Raw genomic sequence first — 16,137 nt, 5'->3', positions numbered from 1 at the left:
AAGTCTGTTCAATATACAAAGCATCTGGGCATTGCTGGCACATGATAGCATATATGATGTTAGTTAAGGAACATGAGAATGTGCCCGTGATTCTGTGAATAACCTGATTAGGTCCAGTGATGGTATATCTCCAGAACAGATACGTGGACAAAGCTGGCAGTGGGCATTGTTGCGAGGAAAAGTTCCAGGACTAGTGTTCCTGCGGTATAGACTGTGGTTGTGGGTGAGAATCCTCCTAAGGATTGGAAGGTTGTCTGTAGGAGAGAACAGGCCTGTCACCTAGGGCCTTCTGGAGTGTGGCATCCTGATTAAGGACAGGTTGTAGGCCTTTAATAATGCATTACAGTGGTTTGAATTGGGGGCTGTAGGTAATGACCAGTGGTGTTCTGTTCTTGGCTTTTTTAGGCCTATCTTGGTGCAGCTGGTTTCTGGGTATTCGTCTGGCCCTGTTGATTTGTTTTTTTATTTCTCCTGCTGGGTAATTCAGGTTTACGAATATTTGGTAAAGATTTTGTAGGTTTTGGTCTCTGTCAGTAGAATCAGAGCAAATGCAATCGTACCTAAGGGCTTGACTGTAAACAATGGATCTAGTTATGTGTGCAGGGTGGAAGCTAGAAGCATGTACATAAGTATAGTGATCAGTGGGTCAAAAAGCTTGCTAGGAAATAGGCTGCAGGGAGGCTCAAATACTACAGTTTTGGGGCTCTGTAAGTAACAGGTAGAATGCGAACTTTTCTGTATAGCCCTGACCTGGGGTTTAGCCCCTTATTTTCACCTACAGCCCCCAAACTCCCACTTTACTGACTATAACATTGGCTTTGAGGGCTTGGCTGTATTCTTCTGAGTCTCCTGTTATTATCTGGATAGCAACTCCCCACCTGCCAACATGGAGGTATTCCTGTTTCACAGGCTAGACTTCCAGCTCCAAAATCACCAGCCCTTACTTAGTCATCCTGAGAAAGTACTGACTCCCTGCCCCAGGGCAGCTCTGCTGGGAAGCTCATACACCTCCTGTGTGAAGATTCCAATTGCTAGAGCATGAAGAGCAGGACCTGAATAAACTTTTATCTCTTTGAAAAAAGGGGCATTAATTCAAAGCTGCCATTTTCCTTCTGAATGTATCAAAATAAAGGTGCAAGACATCAGCTGTTACTAAAAAATATGGTGCAGTTAACACTGCTGAATGAGTGAACTGTTCTTCACACCACAGACAGGAACTAGACAAAACAAAAAGCAGTCAAGTAGCACTTTAAAGACTAGCAAAATAATTTGTTAGGTGAGCTTTCGTGGGACAGACCCACTTCTTGAGACCAGCTAGGCAGGAACTAGGCAGCACAGTAAACCCTCAACATATGCAGCTTCAAGTTGCACATAACTCACTTCAACTTGAGTTAAGCACAACTTGATGATACTCTGTGACCCTTTCTCCCAGCTGCACAGCTGTCACCCTGACCAGTCATGCTGCTGGATAAAGGCAAAGAGAAGCAGCTAGGAAACGGATCAGCCCTGCGGAGAGGAGCTGGGAAAATATGAGCTAAGTAGGGGGTTGCAAGAAGGCAACCTCCATGTAACTCAAAGGTTCACTGTACCCTAACACTGGAATAATGTCAAAGAACATAGCCATAGCATGATGCCTTAAGACTTTTTAAGCTAATCTTTCTCCTTTGTTATTTTACCCTTTAGTTATTTTTAATTCACTGTAGGAACAAACTGCAGAAATAAACACAACAGATGCACAACCACTTGGCAGGTGAAGGGCATGTGCCCTACAAAAGCAAAACCCACAAATTTATAGAGAGAGGCAAATGATACAACTGGCCCCTGAGGACCTTGTATGTTTTGTACCCATGTTTGCATTCCAGATCCTTCAATGCTGGAAACTGATAATTGTTCAAAGTACAGTCTTCTACATCATAAATCAAACAAAACCAAGACACAATATTGTAAATTGATACTGCTTTGAAATGGGATGGATGTGAATTGGATCTAATGGTCCCTAAGTTTATTCCTCTTCCCTGTCCCAAATCCCCTCCCTTTCCCACAGCATACTAGCAGCTGCCCTCTCTCTTCACTCACTCTATATCTAGATTTCCGAGAACTATTGGCAAAAGATACATAAATTGCACAAGTCCGTTGCATATCTTTTGCCAACAGCTCCTTTAGGAAAGGCTTTTCCAACACTGAGCCCATCCACACAGGGCCAAATGTCAGAAAACACCCTTCTTTCAAAACATTCCTTCTTCCTTGTGGAATGACATGTACAGGGATGTTGAAAGAATGCTCCAACCAGCAGATCTCTTCCAACAGATAGGCAGTCTGGACGTGCAAGGTCAACAAAACGTCCATCAACAGAAGCCTATGCAGTGGAAAAGAATAACCTCCTCCACCCTATGTCCTAGTGACGCTTTACCATGGCACTGCAATGGCTTATTTGTGTCGGATGTGCACCGGGTGCAGCTCAAAGCTACAAGGTGCTGAGCAGGTTGGAAACACAGGACTGACCCTTGAGGAACGCGCAGATAGCACCCGGTAGGGGCCCGGAGAGGGAGGAGCGGCGGCGCCCAAGCCTAGCCCCGCAGTGGGGAAGCGCTTGCCCAACAGCTGGCTCGAGCAGCAGCACAGCACGCTGCGACCAGGAGATCCGGAGTGCTCAAAGGGGGAAGAGGTTATCGAGGCTTAACGCGGTTGTGACACAGCGGGTGGAGCCCACAAAGCTCAGGCCCAAACGCACCTGTCACCAGCCCGGCGCCCCGCAGGCCTCGGCGCTCCTTTCGCGCCCACAAAGACTGGGCCGCCAGCCCGCAGCTGACGCAAGGATGCCCGGGGACAGCACTGCGCAGGCTCGACACGCAGCCCTGCCCGCGTGCTGGAAAGCAACCGCCAGCCCGTCCCACTCCGAGAAACCGCTCAGCCTCATGCCTCCTCCCCTCTGACGCAGATGTTTGCCCTTTGCCCTCCGGAGGAGCCAATCGCAAGTTGGTCGGTGCGGGTTGTCACACAGGACTGACCAATGGGACTGAGCCACGCTGGCAGCCTAGCGGCGGCGGGGCAGAACAGGACCGGGCGGGGCGTGGGGAGCCCACAGGTCGGTCGGTGGAACTTGGGGAGCGACGATCGCTTAGTGGCGAGGCAGTGGCGCGTCAGTCATGGTGGCGCTACCCGGCTCCGCGGCCCCACGGCTGCTCCTGCTCCCTGGCCAGGCGGCCGAGCCCCTCTCCATGGTGCTGCCGGCAGGCGGGCCGCGCTCCCCCAGCTCGGAGCCCCAGCAGCCGGCCCGAAAACGACAGCGCCTCACCCACCTGAGTCCGGAGGAGAAGGCGCTGCGCAGGTGAGCGGGCCGGGGCCGGGGCCAGGGCCAGGGCCAGGGCCAGGGCCCGGGCTGGGTCGGGTCGGGCCGGGGCTCTGACCTGCACTCTCTCCCCCAGGAAGCTGAAGAACCGCGTGGCAGCGCAGAGCGCCCGGGACAGGAAGAAGGCGCGGATGAGCGAGCTAGAGCAGCAGGTGGTGGAGCTGGAGCAGGAGGTAAGGCCGGGGTTGCCCGAGGCGGCTGCAGTAGGAGAGTCCCGGGAGGGAGGCTTGCGCCGCGGGGACACAGGGTGGTGGAGCTGGTGGCTGAGGCAGAGTGTGTGCTTCTTGCAGAACCAGAAATTACTGCTGGAAAACCAGCTCCTGCGGGAGAAGAGCCGCGGCCTCGCCCTGCAGAACCAGGAGCTGTGCTCTCGGCTAGGGCTAGATGTGCTGGAGCCCCAGGAGAGAGAGCCCAAGGTGAGCCCTCTACCCAGGGTGGATTGAGACAGCTGGTTCCACTGACAGCACCTGAGCCTGGGCTCCCTGTAGTCATGTATGTCTGTGCTGGTAGGCCAGCAAACAAAGCTTTGAAGGAAAGTACCTGGAATAAACTGCTCCTATAGTAGGTCGTGTGAAGCCATCCTAAATGGGTTTAAATCCTGTATAGGGTGATCACGTTGTCCTGTAGAAAATATGGCACACTAGCCTCCAGGAATGGGGGCAAGGCTGCTATCCCAGCTCAGGCCTCCTTAGCAATGGGAGCTGCTGCTCCTGGGTGAGGCACCAGGGCTGGGGGTTTTGCAGCCTCCAGTGGGGAGGCACCAGGGATGGGAGTGGAGGATGTGGACTCCAGAATCACTTGGTGGTGGGGCATTCCCAAGCCTCAGTGTGGAGGGGAGAGGGAGAGAAGAGGTAAGGAGCTGCCTGCCTTAGGCATGGGCGGCTGGGGAACAAGGCAGATGACCTGTGAAAGGGGTCCCTCACAGTGGGAGCTGCCTCCCCTAAGGGTAGGGCACCAGGGAATGAGGAAGCAGCTGCCCCCTTGTGGAGTTTGCTAACAGCAGGGTCTGCCACCATGAGGTGCCAGGAAATGTGGCATTTGCCCCACAGAGGAGCTCCCCTGCAGCAGGAGCTGCTGAAACAAAGTGCAGAGCTCTAGGGAACAGTGCAGCCACCTAGTGGAAGAGCTGCCTAGCAGGAGAGGCTGCCACCCCAAAGCACAGGGTGGTAGGGACCAGGAGCCCCATCAAATACAAGATAACTTGCCTATTTTCTTAAAACAGTCAGGATGCCTGTGGACACTTTAAATAAGGGACTGTTCCAATAAAAACTGTACAGATAGTCACCCTAATCCTTTATCATGAGGATTAAAACCTTTCCAGAATTGTTCATGTTAACTGTTGCTTGGTGATGAGGCCTACGTCCTCCGCATTGGGGGCTTTGTGTGGCTGGTGGATTGAAAAACCCCACTGTATTCAACGAATTAATTCAAAGCCCAGCCAAATCTATAGCTTAAGCTGCTCTCTCTCACTTTTTCTTTTTATTTTTGCATGGCAGGTCACATGAAATGTGACCCTTGGTGACTATCAAATATGAGATCAGTCTCCTTCACAAGAAAGTGGTGGAGCCAGTATACAGTTCACAGCTGTCTCATATGGAAGCTAAAGCTCAGCCAGAGCCATTTTGTGTGAACATATACCTGCTATTTCACTTCCCACCTGCACCACTGATTCTTCTTTGTGGTACTTGCAAAATGAGACTGATTTATGCAACAGACTGGCAAAGGAGAATTGCATAGTATTGGATTAATATCGTAATCTTGCAGTTGGCTAGAAGTTCAGCATGTGGTTTGGGCATCAAAATAATATCTGATAATTAGGCTTCTATTATCACACAGGTGGTGATGGAATCACAGGTGGATGAAATCAGGACGGTGACCGGGTCCGCTGAGTCCGCAGCACTCAGACTACGTGTTCCTCTGCAGCAGGTACAGGCCCAGCAGTCACCGCTCCTGAAAATCTCCACGGGGATTCTGATGGCATTGACTCTTCAGACTCTGAGGTGAGCAACCATCCTCTGTTTACAGATCATGAGTTTTTAAAAGAACTACAGCCCTGTGTCTCCAGTTCATTAGTTGTGGTACTAGAGGCACTAGAATTCAAGCTTTACCACACCAGAAAACTTTAGTTCAAAGGTGAGTATGTTCAAGCAGCTCTTGATAGGCTGGTATACATCAAAGACTTGGATATATTTGTGCCTGTGAATCTTGGGTAAGAAATGGTAAGTCTAAGAAGTCAGACTAGATGGGTGAGGTAATAGCTCAATTGGACTAGCTTCTATTGGTGTGAGAGAGAAGCTTTCAAATTTATACAGGCCTCTTTGAACTTGGAAACTTGTCTTGTTCACCAACAGAAGTTGGTCCAGTAAAAGATAAAACTTCACTCACCTTTTCTTTCAATGTAGGAGACCATTTGACATGAAGTGGCCTATTAATGCTCCTGTCATAGGACAAAAACGGGACAATAAGTTTAAGCAGAAGTTGTTATTTTGAAAGCAATTAAACAATGTACATTAGGTATTGTCCCCATAACCATTATCATTCAACTCTTTCATCATAGAACAATAGAGCTGGAAGAGACCTAAAAAAGCCATCAAAGTTCAGCCCCCTGCCCTAGGCAGGACCAAACCCATCAGATCAGCCCAGCCAGGACTTTGTCAAGGCGAGACTTAAACACCTTCAGGGATGGAGACTCCACTACTTCCCTGGGTAGACCGTTCCAATGCTTCACCACCCTCCTAGTGAAAAAGTTTTTCCTAATGTTCAACCTGGACCTTCCCAACCGCAACGTGAGACCATTGTTTTGCGTTCTGCCATCCGTGACCACTGTGAAAAGCCTCTCTCCAGCCTTTTTGCAACATCCCTTCAGTAAGTTGAAGGCTGTTATCAAGTTCCCCTTCAGTCTTCTCTTCTGCAGACTAAACAGTCCCAGTTCCCTCAATCTTTTCTTCAGAGGTCATATGCTTCAGCCCCCTAATTATTTTGGTCACCCTCCTCTGGACCATCTCCAGTGTATCCACATCCTTTCTATAATTTGGTGCCCAGAACTGGACACAGTACTCCAGATGCGGCCTCACCAAAGCCGAGTAAAGAAGGAATAATCATTTCTCTGGATTTACTGGCAGTGCTCCCCTTGATGCAACCTAACATGCCATAAGTCTTCTTGGCTACAACAGCACACTGTTGACCCACATCCAGCTTCTTGTCCACTACAACTCCCAGGTCCTTTTCTGCAGAACTACTACCGAGCCAGTCGGACCCCAACCTGTAACAATGCTTGGGATTTTTCTGGCCCAAGTGCAGGACTCTGCACTTGTCCTTATTGAATCTCATCGGATTTCTTGCAGCCCAGTCGTCCAACTTGTCTAGGTCACTTTGGACCCTATCCCTACCCTCCAGTATATCTGTTTCTCCCCCTAGCTTAGTGTCATCTGCAAACTTGCTGAGGGTGCAGTCCAACCCCTCATCCAGCTCATTGATAAATATGTTGCACCGAACAGGACCCAGAACTGAATCTTGGGGGGACACCACTAGAAACTGACTGCCATCCTGACATTGAGCTGTTGATCACTACCTGCTGGGTCCGACCTTCTAGCCAGCTTTCTATCCATCTTACCGTCCACTTATCCAATTCACATTCCTTTAACTTGCCAACAAGAATATTGTGGGAGACCGTATCAAAAGCTTTGCTAAAGTCAAGATAAATCACATCCATTGATTTTTTCTTTTTTTTTTTTCCCCCCTATCCACAGAGCCAGTTATCTCATCACAGAAACTAATCAGATTGGTCAGGCATGACTTGCCCTTCATGAATCCATGCTGACTATTCCTGATCACTTTCCCCTCCTCCAAGTGCCTCAAAATGACTTTCTTGAGGAGCCCCTCCATGATTTTTCCAGGGACTGATGTAAGACTGACTGGCCTATAGTTCCCTGGATCATCCTTCTTCCCTTTTTTAAAGATGGGCACTACATTTACCTTTTTCCAATCATCCGGCATCTCTCCTGATCTCCACGACTTTTCAAAGATAATGGCCAAGGGCTCGTCAACAACATACGCCAACTCTCTCAGAACCCTCAGATGAATTTCAATATAAGATGCCCGGAAGGGACCTTGAGAAATCATCTAGTGCAGGGCACTGAGACAGGACTTCAGGGGACACACAACATCCCTAACAGCTTCAACAAGCTTGTTGTTATAGATTTTTAAGAACAGAGATTCTGGGATCTCCTTTGGAAGCCTAGTTTAGTGAGTGCTTAATTATCTTTATAATTGTCATAAGTCTTCCTGATCACTAACCTAAGCATTGTCTATACTAATGCTTTTGTTGGGCAGGAGTGTGAAAAAATACACCTTGACCAACACTAGTTTCACTGGCAAAAAACAGGCATATGGACAGCACTGTTGGCAGTAGATCCTTTCCCTACTGCCATACCTACTGGCCCTTGTTGGTTTAATTATGCCAGCGGGACAGCTCTTTCTGCAGCCATAGAGCAAGTATGCAGTAGACCTTGTGTAGGTGCAACTATACAAGGTCCCTACCATATAGTGTAATCTCTGGCTGCAGATTAAGTCCTTATTCTTTGTCCTACCCTTCAGAGGACATGGAAAACAATTATCTTGTTCTCTAACAACCTGTAACGTAACTGAAGATTTATTTCCTCTGTACACAGCATTTTCTAAAGGCTAAACATGCTTAGTTTTTTTCCCTCATAGCTCAGGTTTTCTGCTCATTATTGGCACTTCTCCAGTTTGTCCACATCTCCCCCTGATCTGGACTCAGTGCTGTAGCCAAGATCTCACCATGGTTGCAGAGAGCAGGGTGTTGGATTCATTTCTTCCATGAGATACTCAGTATGCCCTGGAATATTTGCCTTTTTTTACAGCTGCATTATGGGCTGGCTCGTTTTCAGTGTGTGCAGATGAAAGCCTGAGATCCTGCGATCTTTCAAAGGATATACTGTATTTCTATTGTAGCTTTGGATAGGTTTCAAGTAGTCTAATACTGTGAAGTCTACTGGTTACTGTTTAACTGCTGTCTTGATTTCAAAAAGTCAGAGGTACAAGGACTCATGAAAGCTAAAAGCCAAAGAACAAACACACTGAAATTGATTAACTTTGTGGTCATGGAAACTACAGCTCAAGCTAATATCTGGTGCTGATGCTTTATTCCCAGGTATTGCATGTTTCCTGACTCCTCAGAGGGCCCGTGTACATTACCACCTTCCTTTGAAGGAAGGATGGTAATTAGAGAGTGTTGGGAGTTTACTAACCAAGTGCTGCGATGCACATGCAGAGCTTCATTAAGCAAATTCCCCGCCCCAGACAACTTCAAAGTACTGGCACGTGTCTAGCCGCAGTTCACCTGCTGGTACTTGGAAGTGCTAGGGCAACTTTGAAGTCCCTTTACTCCTCAAAGTTGCCATGAGGAGGAATTTGCTTAATGAAGTGCTGCATATGCACTGCAGCGCTTCATTAATAAACTCCCAACACCCTAATTACCATTCTTCCTTGGAAGGAAGGTGGTAGTGTAGACAAGCCCAGAGATTTTAGATAGGAAAAGTTTTTGTTTGAACAGTATCCATCATTACTCAGGGTGCCTGATCTTGAGTGGGTCCATTAGGGCTTCTGTAAAGGAAATCAGTAATATAGTGAACAGTTTAATGGTAACCTGGAGCTTGAAGGACAAGTGAATGAGCAAATCAGAATGTGTGTGGTATTCCCATTAGTGCTGCCTTTTAGTACCTATCAGGTCCTGTTGAGCAGGTTTGTGTACAGTTGTTCGCATATTCATTCTAAAATGATGGATTTTTGTATTCTGCAGTCTGACCTGCTGTTGGGCATTCTGGACAGCCTGGACCCAGAAATGTTCCTCGAGTACAATCATTCAGCGTCATCGTGCTTGGAAGAGCTGGAAGAAGAGCTCTGTGGAAAAGAATCAGATTCCGTACCAGCCTCCCCCGCTCCCTCTCTGGGGTCCTCATCAGCCAAGTTGGAGGCCATTAATGAACAGATCCGGTTTGACCACGTATACACCAAGCCCCTAATCTTTGAGATCCCTGCTAAAATGAGCAGCCAAGCTGATACTCTAGTGAAAATAGAAGCAGCATCTTTCTCTCCTTCTGAAGACCAGGACATCCCTGAGGCACCTGTCTCAGTGAAAGAGGAACCCATAGACAACTTTTTGCCTGAGCTCGGCCTCTCAAACCTGCTCTCATCTGAGCACAGCCTTGAGACCTCTTGCTGTCTGCTAGATGCAGGTAGTGACTCTGGATATGAAGGCTCACTTTCTCCCTTCAGCGATATGCCTTCTCCACTAGGTACAGATCATTCTTGGGAAGATACTTTTGCCAATGAACTTTTCCCTCAGTTGATCAGTGTCCGATTTATTCATTAGTGTTGCATCTCTTCTGTGGAGCAACACTCTACCACCTGTACATGGTTGCAGGCATTGTTCTCTATTTTGCCCATTCAGGTGTGGATTTTTTACATTTGTGAGAAATTTTCACGTACACCACTAGCAGAAACACAAAACATACCTGTTGGTGCTGTGCAAATCAGCTGGGTGGCATGTGAATTTTTCCAGAATGGCCACACAAGCGCACAGCTTACAGGGAACACGGGTTGTAAGAACTCTCTTTCCCCTTAAGCCAGAAGTAAAGTAAATGGCTAGTTCATAAAAAAAAAAAAAAAGAAAAAAAAAAAAAAAATGTAAGTATTTTCACCAGCCCTGGTATTGCTAATTTGTGCCCATCTCAGACTATGAATATGATTAGGTAGAATGGTCCCCTTTTTTTATCAGTACTTTCTCTGGAAAAGGAAAGGCTAATCTTCCTTGTGTGAAGCTAAAAGAAGCAGTATCAGAAGAAAACAGGTGCTCATGTACCTGTACTATACGTTGCCCTATTAGGACAAACTCCAATCCTAGCAGAAACTCCTTTCCAGGGCAGTGAAAGCAGGTGGAGTAAAGTCCTTGTCACAGCAGCAGTCTCCCTCCACAGTTGGGCCATGTGCCCCTCCATGTACAGCTGGCTCAGTTTAAGATTAAAGATCTTTGTGAGTTTTATGTAACTTACTATGTAAATGCTTACAAAAGTTTTCTATTGCTCTTTAGTTTCAGTGAATTGCTTCTCCCTTTAATATTTAAAACTGTGCAATTAAAGAAGTGCAATGAAGATGCTGTCTATACTCCTTCCATTTTGAAGATAGCTTGGGAGAGAAGGTTTCTACTGTGTTAATCCCATACTGCTTACATGGTAAAAGGATAGAGGTGCTCCTAGTGTATAGGTACATGAAATAACTTGTTTTGGTGCTTCTCCTTGCAAAGGCACAGTAGAGCTGTGGAACAAATCTGGTTAGTGGACAAGCTTAGGTCTCATATCAAAACCTTAAAATAGCAGGAAGAGTATGCTAAATGAGATCCAGAGCAGTACTTCAAGCTTTCTTATAAAGAATCCCCTTTAAAAAACCCCTGTACCTACAATTTGCAGACCCACAATTTTTTTGATACCACTACAACACATTTATTTAAGCAATTTAATTATAACTGGTTGGTTGGAAGAAATTTCCTTTAAGTAATAAACTTGCCATTGTGCATCAGATTGTGCAATAAGGATAAATAAAATTTAGATAAACAAAATAAGTCCAATCTTTTTCTTCATAAAAGAGGTTGAAAAACACTTGAGTCAATGTACCCTCTGCCAGACCTCTGCGTACCACCAGACATCTGTGTACCCCTAGGGAGAGCAGAGATTTTTTTGAAACACTACAGCTGTATACATAAAAAAGAGGGGAGGTATAAGTCAGCTGTTACCTCCTTCAAGACCTTTCTTGAGCCATATTAGAACATTCTCTGAAAACATGCAGTTGCAATCAAGCTAACACTGTTGGAATTGTCAGCAAAGGAACAGCACAAAATAGTATAGTGCCTTTATAAATCCATAATGTTTATATCTTGAACAGCTGTGCAGCGCTATTTGCATCATCTTAAAGATACATTGGAAAAGGTACAAAATTTAACCAAAAATGCTTACAGACAGGGTGTAGCATCTGTGAGGAGTGACCTAGCTGGGCTAACTTAGCCTTTGAATTGACCATGTAAAAGTCAAAAGCAAACTTCTATGGACTAAGTAAGGGTTGCAAGATTCAAGCAGTTCAGATCAACCTGATCTATAAGCTTCTACGTCAGAGGTTCCCAAACTTTTCAGCATCATGAGGCCCCCCTCCCCCCTTTTGATTTTTGAGAAACCCTTCATGCCCCTCCTTTACCAGCTTCCAGCCCCCCCAACAAAAATTCAATTTGTAATTTAAAATAAACACAAACTTGATATAAAATGTTATTTAAAATTAAAAATAAGCACAAATTGTTTTTCTTGGCCCACTGCCAGTGACTGGTGCAGCCCCAGCTCTCTGAGCCCCATGTCAGTGGCCAGAGCTGCCCGCCTGCCTGAGACCTGTGCTGCCAAAGCTACCTGCCTGAGCTGCCCAAGCCCCACGGTGCTGGGGCCAGCCGCCCACTTCCCAGTCCAAGCTGCCCAAGCTCCATGCTGCTGGGTCCAGCTGCCCACCCACCACTTGAGCCCCATGCTGCCAGGGCCAGCTGGCCACCTGCCAGCTAGAGCTGTGCAAGCCCCTCCCCACCCACAAAACCAGGCACCACCAGTCCCCCCCTCCTCTTACCCCAGCTCTTCATTGAACCCAGCCTCCTCCTCCTGCCCCTTGCCCCCCCCATGCACACTCAATTACCTTTGCAGGAGACAGGTAACTCCACAGGGTCTTCTAGCTTCACATGGGTCTTTGCAGCTGCCTGCTTTTTATAATGCTGCTCCAGGACATCCACATAAAATGGCAAGGGCTGAGAGCTAGAAACAAAGGCTGGCTCCCTCTTTGGGTGGAGGGAATGATGCGAGGTTGCTGGGGACACCTCGTGCCCCCCCCCCCCCCAGGAACTGCTTCATGTCCCCCAGTTTGGGAAACTATGCTCTACAGTTAACATTTTATCTGCTGCCTCTCAGTGTTTGGAAAAAAAATCATTGACTTTGAACCTGATCAGCTTTTCACAGAACAAACTTCTCTTACTGATGCTAGCTTAATTGTTCATCAACTACAACAGTGACTAGAACAGCATTCCCTCCCCGCTCCCCCCCGGGGCAGGGAGGGAGGCAGGCAGAGAACCAGGAAATTTTGTGAAGCTTCATGGGTTGTAAAAGAAGCCCACATCCAAGGGCTCCTATTACAAATTAAATCAGCTGTACACAATACCCTGTTAAGGACTATCATGAATGACTCCATCCCTATTAATTTTATGAGCACATTCAGCCAAGTTCAGGGTTTTTTTTTTTAAACTTCTGAGTTACTTCTGCAGGAATTAAGTGTGGACATAGCATTATACATATACAGCTAACTGAGTGCAAAGCTGTGTTTTAGAAATGAGTGGGAAATTCAGCTAATCAATCCTCCTCTAGCACCTGTTTGCTGAGCATGAATTGGTGGGAAGGCAACGCCCAAGTCCACAGCCATGAAGCAAGCCTAAAAGGACTAGGATGTTCATTTAGGGATAGGGTGACCATATTTCCATATGACAGATATGAGCTGGGTATGGGAGGCAGCTCCTCAGCTGTCGCTGCTAAGCAAGTGGAGCTCCATCTTCCCCATGCCAGGGAGGGTTGGAACAGGGCTGCTGCCCAAGGGGGGGAGCTCCATGCTTGCAGGGGCAGTGGCCCTGTGGAAGATTTGGGGGGGAGGGTTTTCACTGGCTGCCCCACACCACTGGGTTCCAGGAATGCTTCAGAGATGCTCCCTGGCTCCAGTGGGGGCTGCCTTGTGGGGGCTACTGCCATGCTGAGGGGGGCGACTGGGTCTTGGCTGTCACACATCTCCAGGCACCAGCAATGAGTCTGCTGCCCTGCAGGAGAGCTCCACAGCTGCCCAATGCCTTGAGGTACAGGCAACGGTACTTCTGCACCACCAGAAAACCCAACGGCTTAAGGGACTCCTTAGCTGCAGAGGCAGCTCCCCCACCAGGGCAGGGGCAGAGGAGGATGGCAAGTACAAGGGAGGCTGTCCTGCAGTGGAGATTGGACTACCCCTCCACAGTGGGGCTGCCCAGCACTACTAGGTCACCAGGTCCCTCCAAGTGTGGGGGAACAAAACACACTACCCTAACCCCAAAGAACCTGGCTTACCTCTATGGAAGGGCCTCTGGCACCCTCTTCTGCTGCTGCCTACACTGGCCCATCAGAACAAGCTGCATGTGCTGTCCAGCCAGCGCCTGATTGATTTCATCTGCAGTTGTGCTCACTTGGGGAAGGGGCACCTTAGTAGAGGAGTGAATATAAAGGCCAGTCACTTTTTTTTTGTTAGAAAGGCAGGAGACCTGCCTAAAACACAGGACTGTCCCATTGAGAACAGGAGGGATGGTCACAGGGATGAAGAGAATTAACCAGTTAACCATGAGCCAGCCTTACGTGGCGGCCTAGCCTGACTGGAGCAGCCATTTGCCCTGGACTCCCAGTCTTCCAGGTTTAATCAGCACAACATACCATTTAACCAGCTAACTTTTTACATGAGAATTTACATCTCTACATTCCTAAGCAGAAGAGAGAGTTTTCTCAGCTTGGATAAAGGGAGATGAGTCAAATTTGGGCAGGAGCCCCAGTAGCTGAACCCACAGAAGCAGATGAGGTGTAGAAGAAGACTGGGCACTCCCACACACACTCACCCAACACTCATATAGCACTTAAAATACTTTATTAGGTCATGAGCTTTCATGGGCCAGATGGACGTCTTCAGAGCTGTGCTATGTAACTGCTGGGGTTTTTTTGTTAGAATAGACTAACATGGCTACCTCTCTGTTACTATTCAACATAGAACAGTTCAAGAAAGCCTGTGTGGGCTACCAGAGTGCGGAAGAGAAGAGAACAGGTTGACGGAAGGAAAGTCCAGAATAGTGAAAAACAACTATGAAGACAGAAGTTCTGATTTCTTTGTTAGAAGCTTCAGCAGCCACAGAAAGCAAACAGAATGAGACTGCAAGAAATGAAGGCCTCTGTCAATTATTTCATCTACTAGAATATTTAGGCCCACTTCATGGACCAGAAGCTCCTGAGCAAAGTGTTGTACAGACACAGCAAAAAGATGGTCCCTACTCTAAAGAAGTTACAAGTATTAAAAAGAAGCCACAGATCTAGGGAGTTCAAGACACAATGCTGCAATATTGATCAGCATGATAGGTAGGGGCCTCAGCACACCTGTAGCCTAACCCATACAAATTGGCTAAAGCTTTTGTTTTACCAAAATTTACCGGGCATTCCTCCCACTCACGAGTGGCAGCAAGAGAGAAAGCACAAAAGTTGCTAGTTGGTTGAAATTATAACAAGTAGGCAACAGTTTGTGCCATCATGGGCTGTACAGCTTTAGCTTGAAAGAGAAATTATAAGCCTTGAAAAAGAAGCCAGGTAGCTTGTTTGATAGGATAGAGGAGACCTGCAAGGAGAGGAGTGACAGTTCAACACTGAGCTGAGCTGCATCCTGAACAGACAGGAGCAGGGGAAGGTTAAATTTGCGAAGGCCCAAGAAAAGGCTGCTGTAGTCATCAAGATGGGAGCTTGCACCAGCTTTTCTCCACAGCAAATAGAAGTCACAGATCCCCTTATCTCACTGCTGCAGGAGCTCCCTAACCTGGTAGATGGGGCACATATTACATCAGTCACCCCACAGGGTTAACATTTGCAGCTATTTTAACAGTTATTTCACATATGCAAAAACCCCATGTCATACCCAGAGGCACTGAGACCTCATCTGGGGTGAGTAAAGTCTCCGCTCTACAGACTCAGCTGAGAGCCAGCTGGCCTTTAGCTCATGTGGTAGAGTGCAGGGCTTTAGATCCTATGCTCATTTAAACACTCAAATCCTCCAAAGAAAGAAAGAAAATCAGATCCTAAAAATGATTGTAGATACACCTATCCATTGATTTACAAAATTTTGATTTATGCCTTTTTGCTACAATTTATACCTATTTTCCAATTTATGAACATAGTTTTGCTACAACGAAAAACCAACCTTTGTCAGCTTTGTGTAAGTAATGAACGTGGAGGAATACAGCAGTACACAGTGCAAGGCTCAGTCATTTCCCTCAGTTGCCCAGCTCTTCCCAGTTGGGTAGTGTGCTTCGGTGTGTTCATGTTACCTTGACCATGAGTGATACTAATTTTCACATATCTTTGTTATTTGTGATCATCATGGGTCCTAGACAGGAAAAAGTTTCTTCAGGAGTTGTCATTAATGCCAAAAAAAACCAATATCCACAGCTACCAAACTAGAAGTTATTAACAGAACTGAAGAGGACCAGCAACTGAACGACGTACGTTTGCCAGTGAACTTGCTGAAATATGTTTGTGATTTCCATGGTTTTGAGGGTGAAGTGCAAGATATTCAAATTCTATTGTGCAACTGGCAACTCAAGCAGGATTCAATGAAGTAGACATAGATCATGTTAAAAATTGTTATTGTCACATGGTGAAGAATTAATTCAGCTGGATGCAGAAAGGAACCAAAAAAGGAGGAGGGAGAATTGGATAAAACAATAAAAAAAAGCAGGACACTAAATATTCAGAATTTTTCAGTGCATTAGAGGCTGCTACACAAATTCTTGATGACAATAACCCAAACCTAATGGAGTTCAGCATGCAAGCAACAAATTCATGAAGACATTCAAAGCTATCAGGAGTTGGACAGGAAAAAGAGGACTGCAGAACAAACTTCAATTCTATCATTTTTTGAACCCTCAACCT

The 16,137-nt window shown here is 46.8% G+C and overlaps 1 protein-coding gene across 1 annotated transcript; it reads left to right on the top strand.

Annotated features, from left to right (window-relative positions):
• The first annotated feature begins 3,052 nt into the window (after positions 1-3,052).
• Positions 3,053-10,097, top strand: XBP1 (X-box binding protein 1). The gene is given in 6 exon segments (XM_075012440.1): positions 3,053-3,328; positions 3,426-3,522; positions 3,640-3,765; positions 5,186-5,263; positions 5,266-5,349; positions 9,171-10,097. Coding segments are annotated over 6 exon segments (1,140 nt in total). The 5' UTR covers positions 3,053-3,146; the 3' UTR covers positions 9,744-10,097.
• Positions 10,098-16,137: the final 6,040 nt, after the last annotated feature.

Source organism: Carettochelys insculpta, chromosome 18 (genome assembly GCF_033958435.1).
Source record: "Carettochelys insculpta isolate YL-2023 chromosome 18, ASM3395843v1, whole genome shotgun sequence".
NCBI lineage: Eukaryota > Metazoa > Chordata > Testudines > Carettochelyidae > Carettochelys > Carettochelys insculpta.
This window is presented reverse-complemented; position numbering and strand designations above follow the sequence as displayed.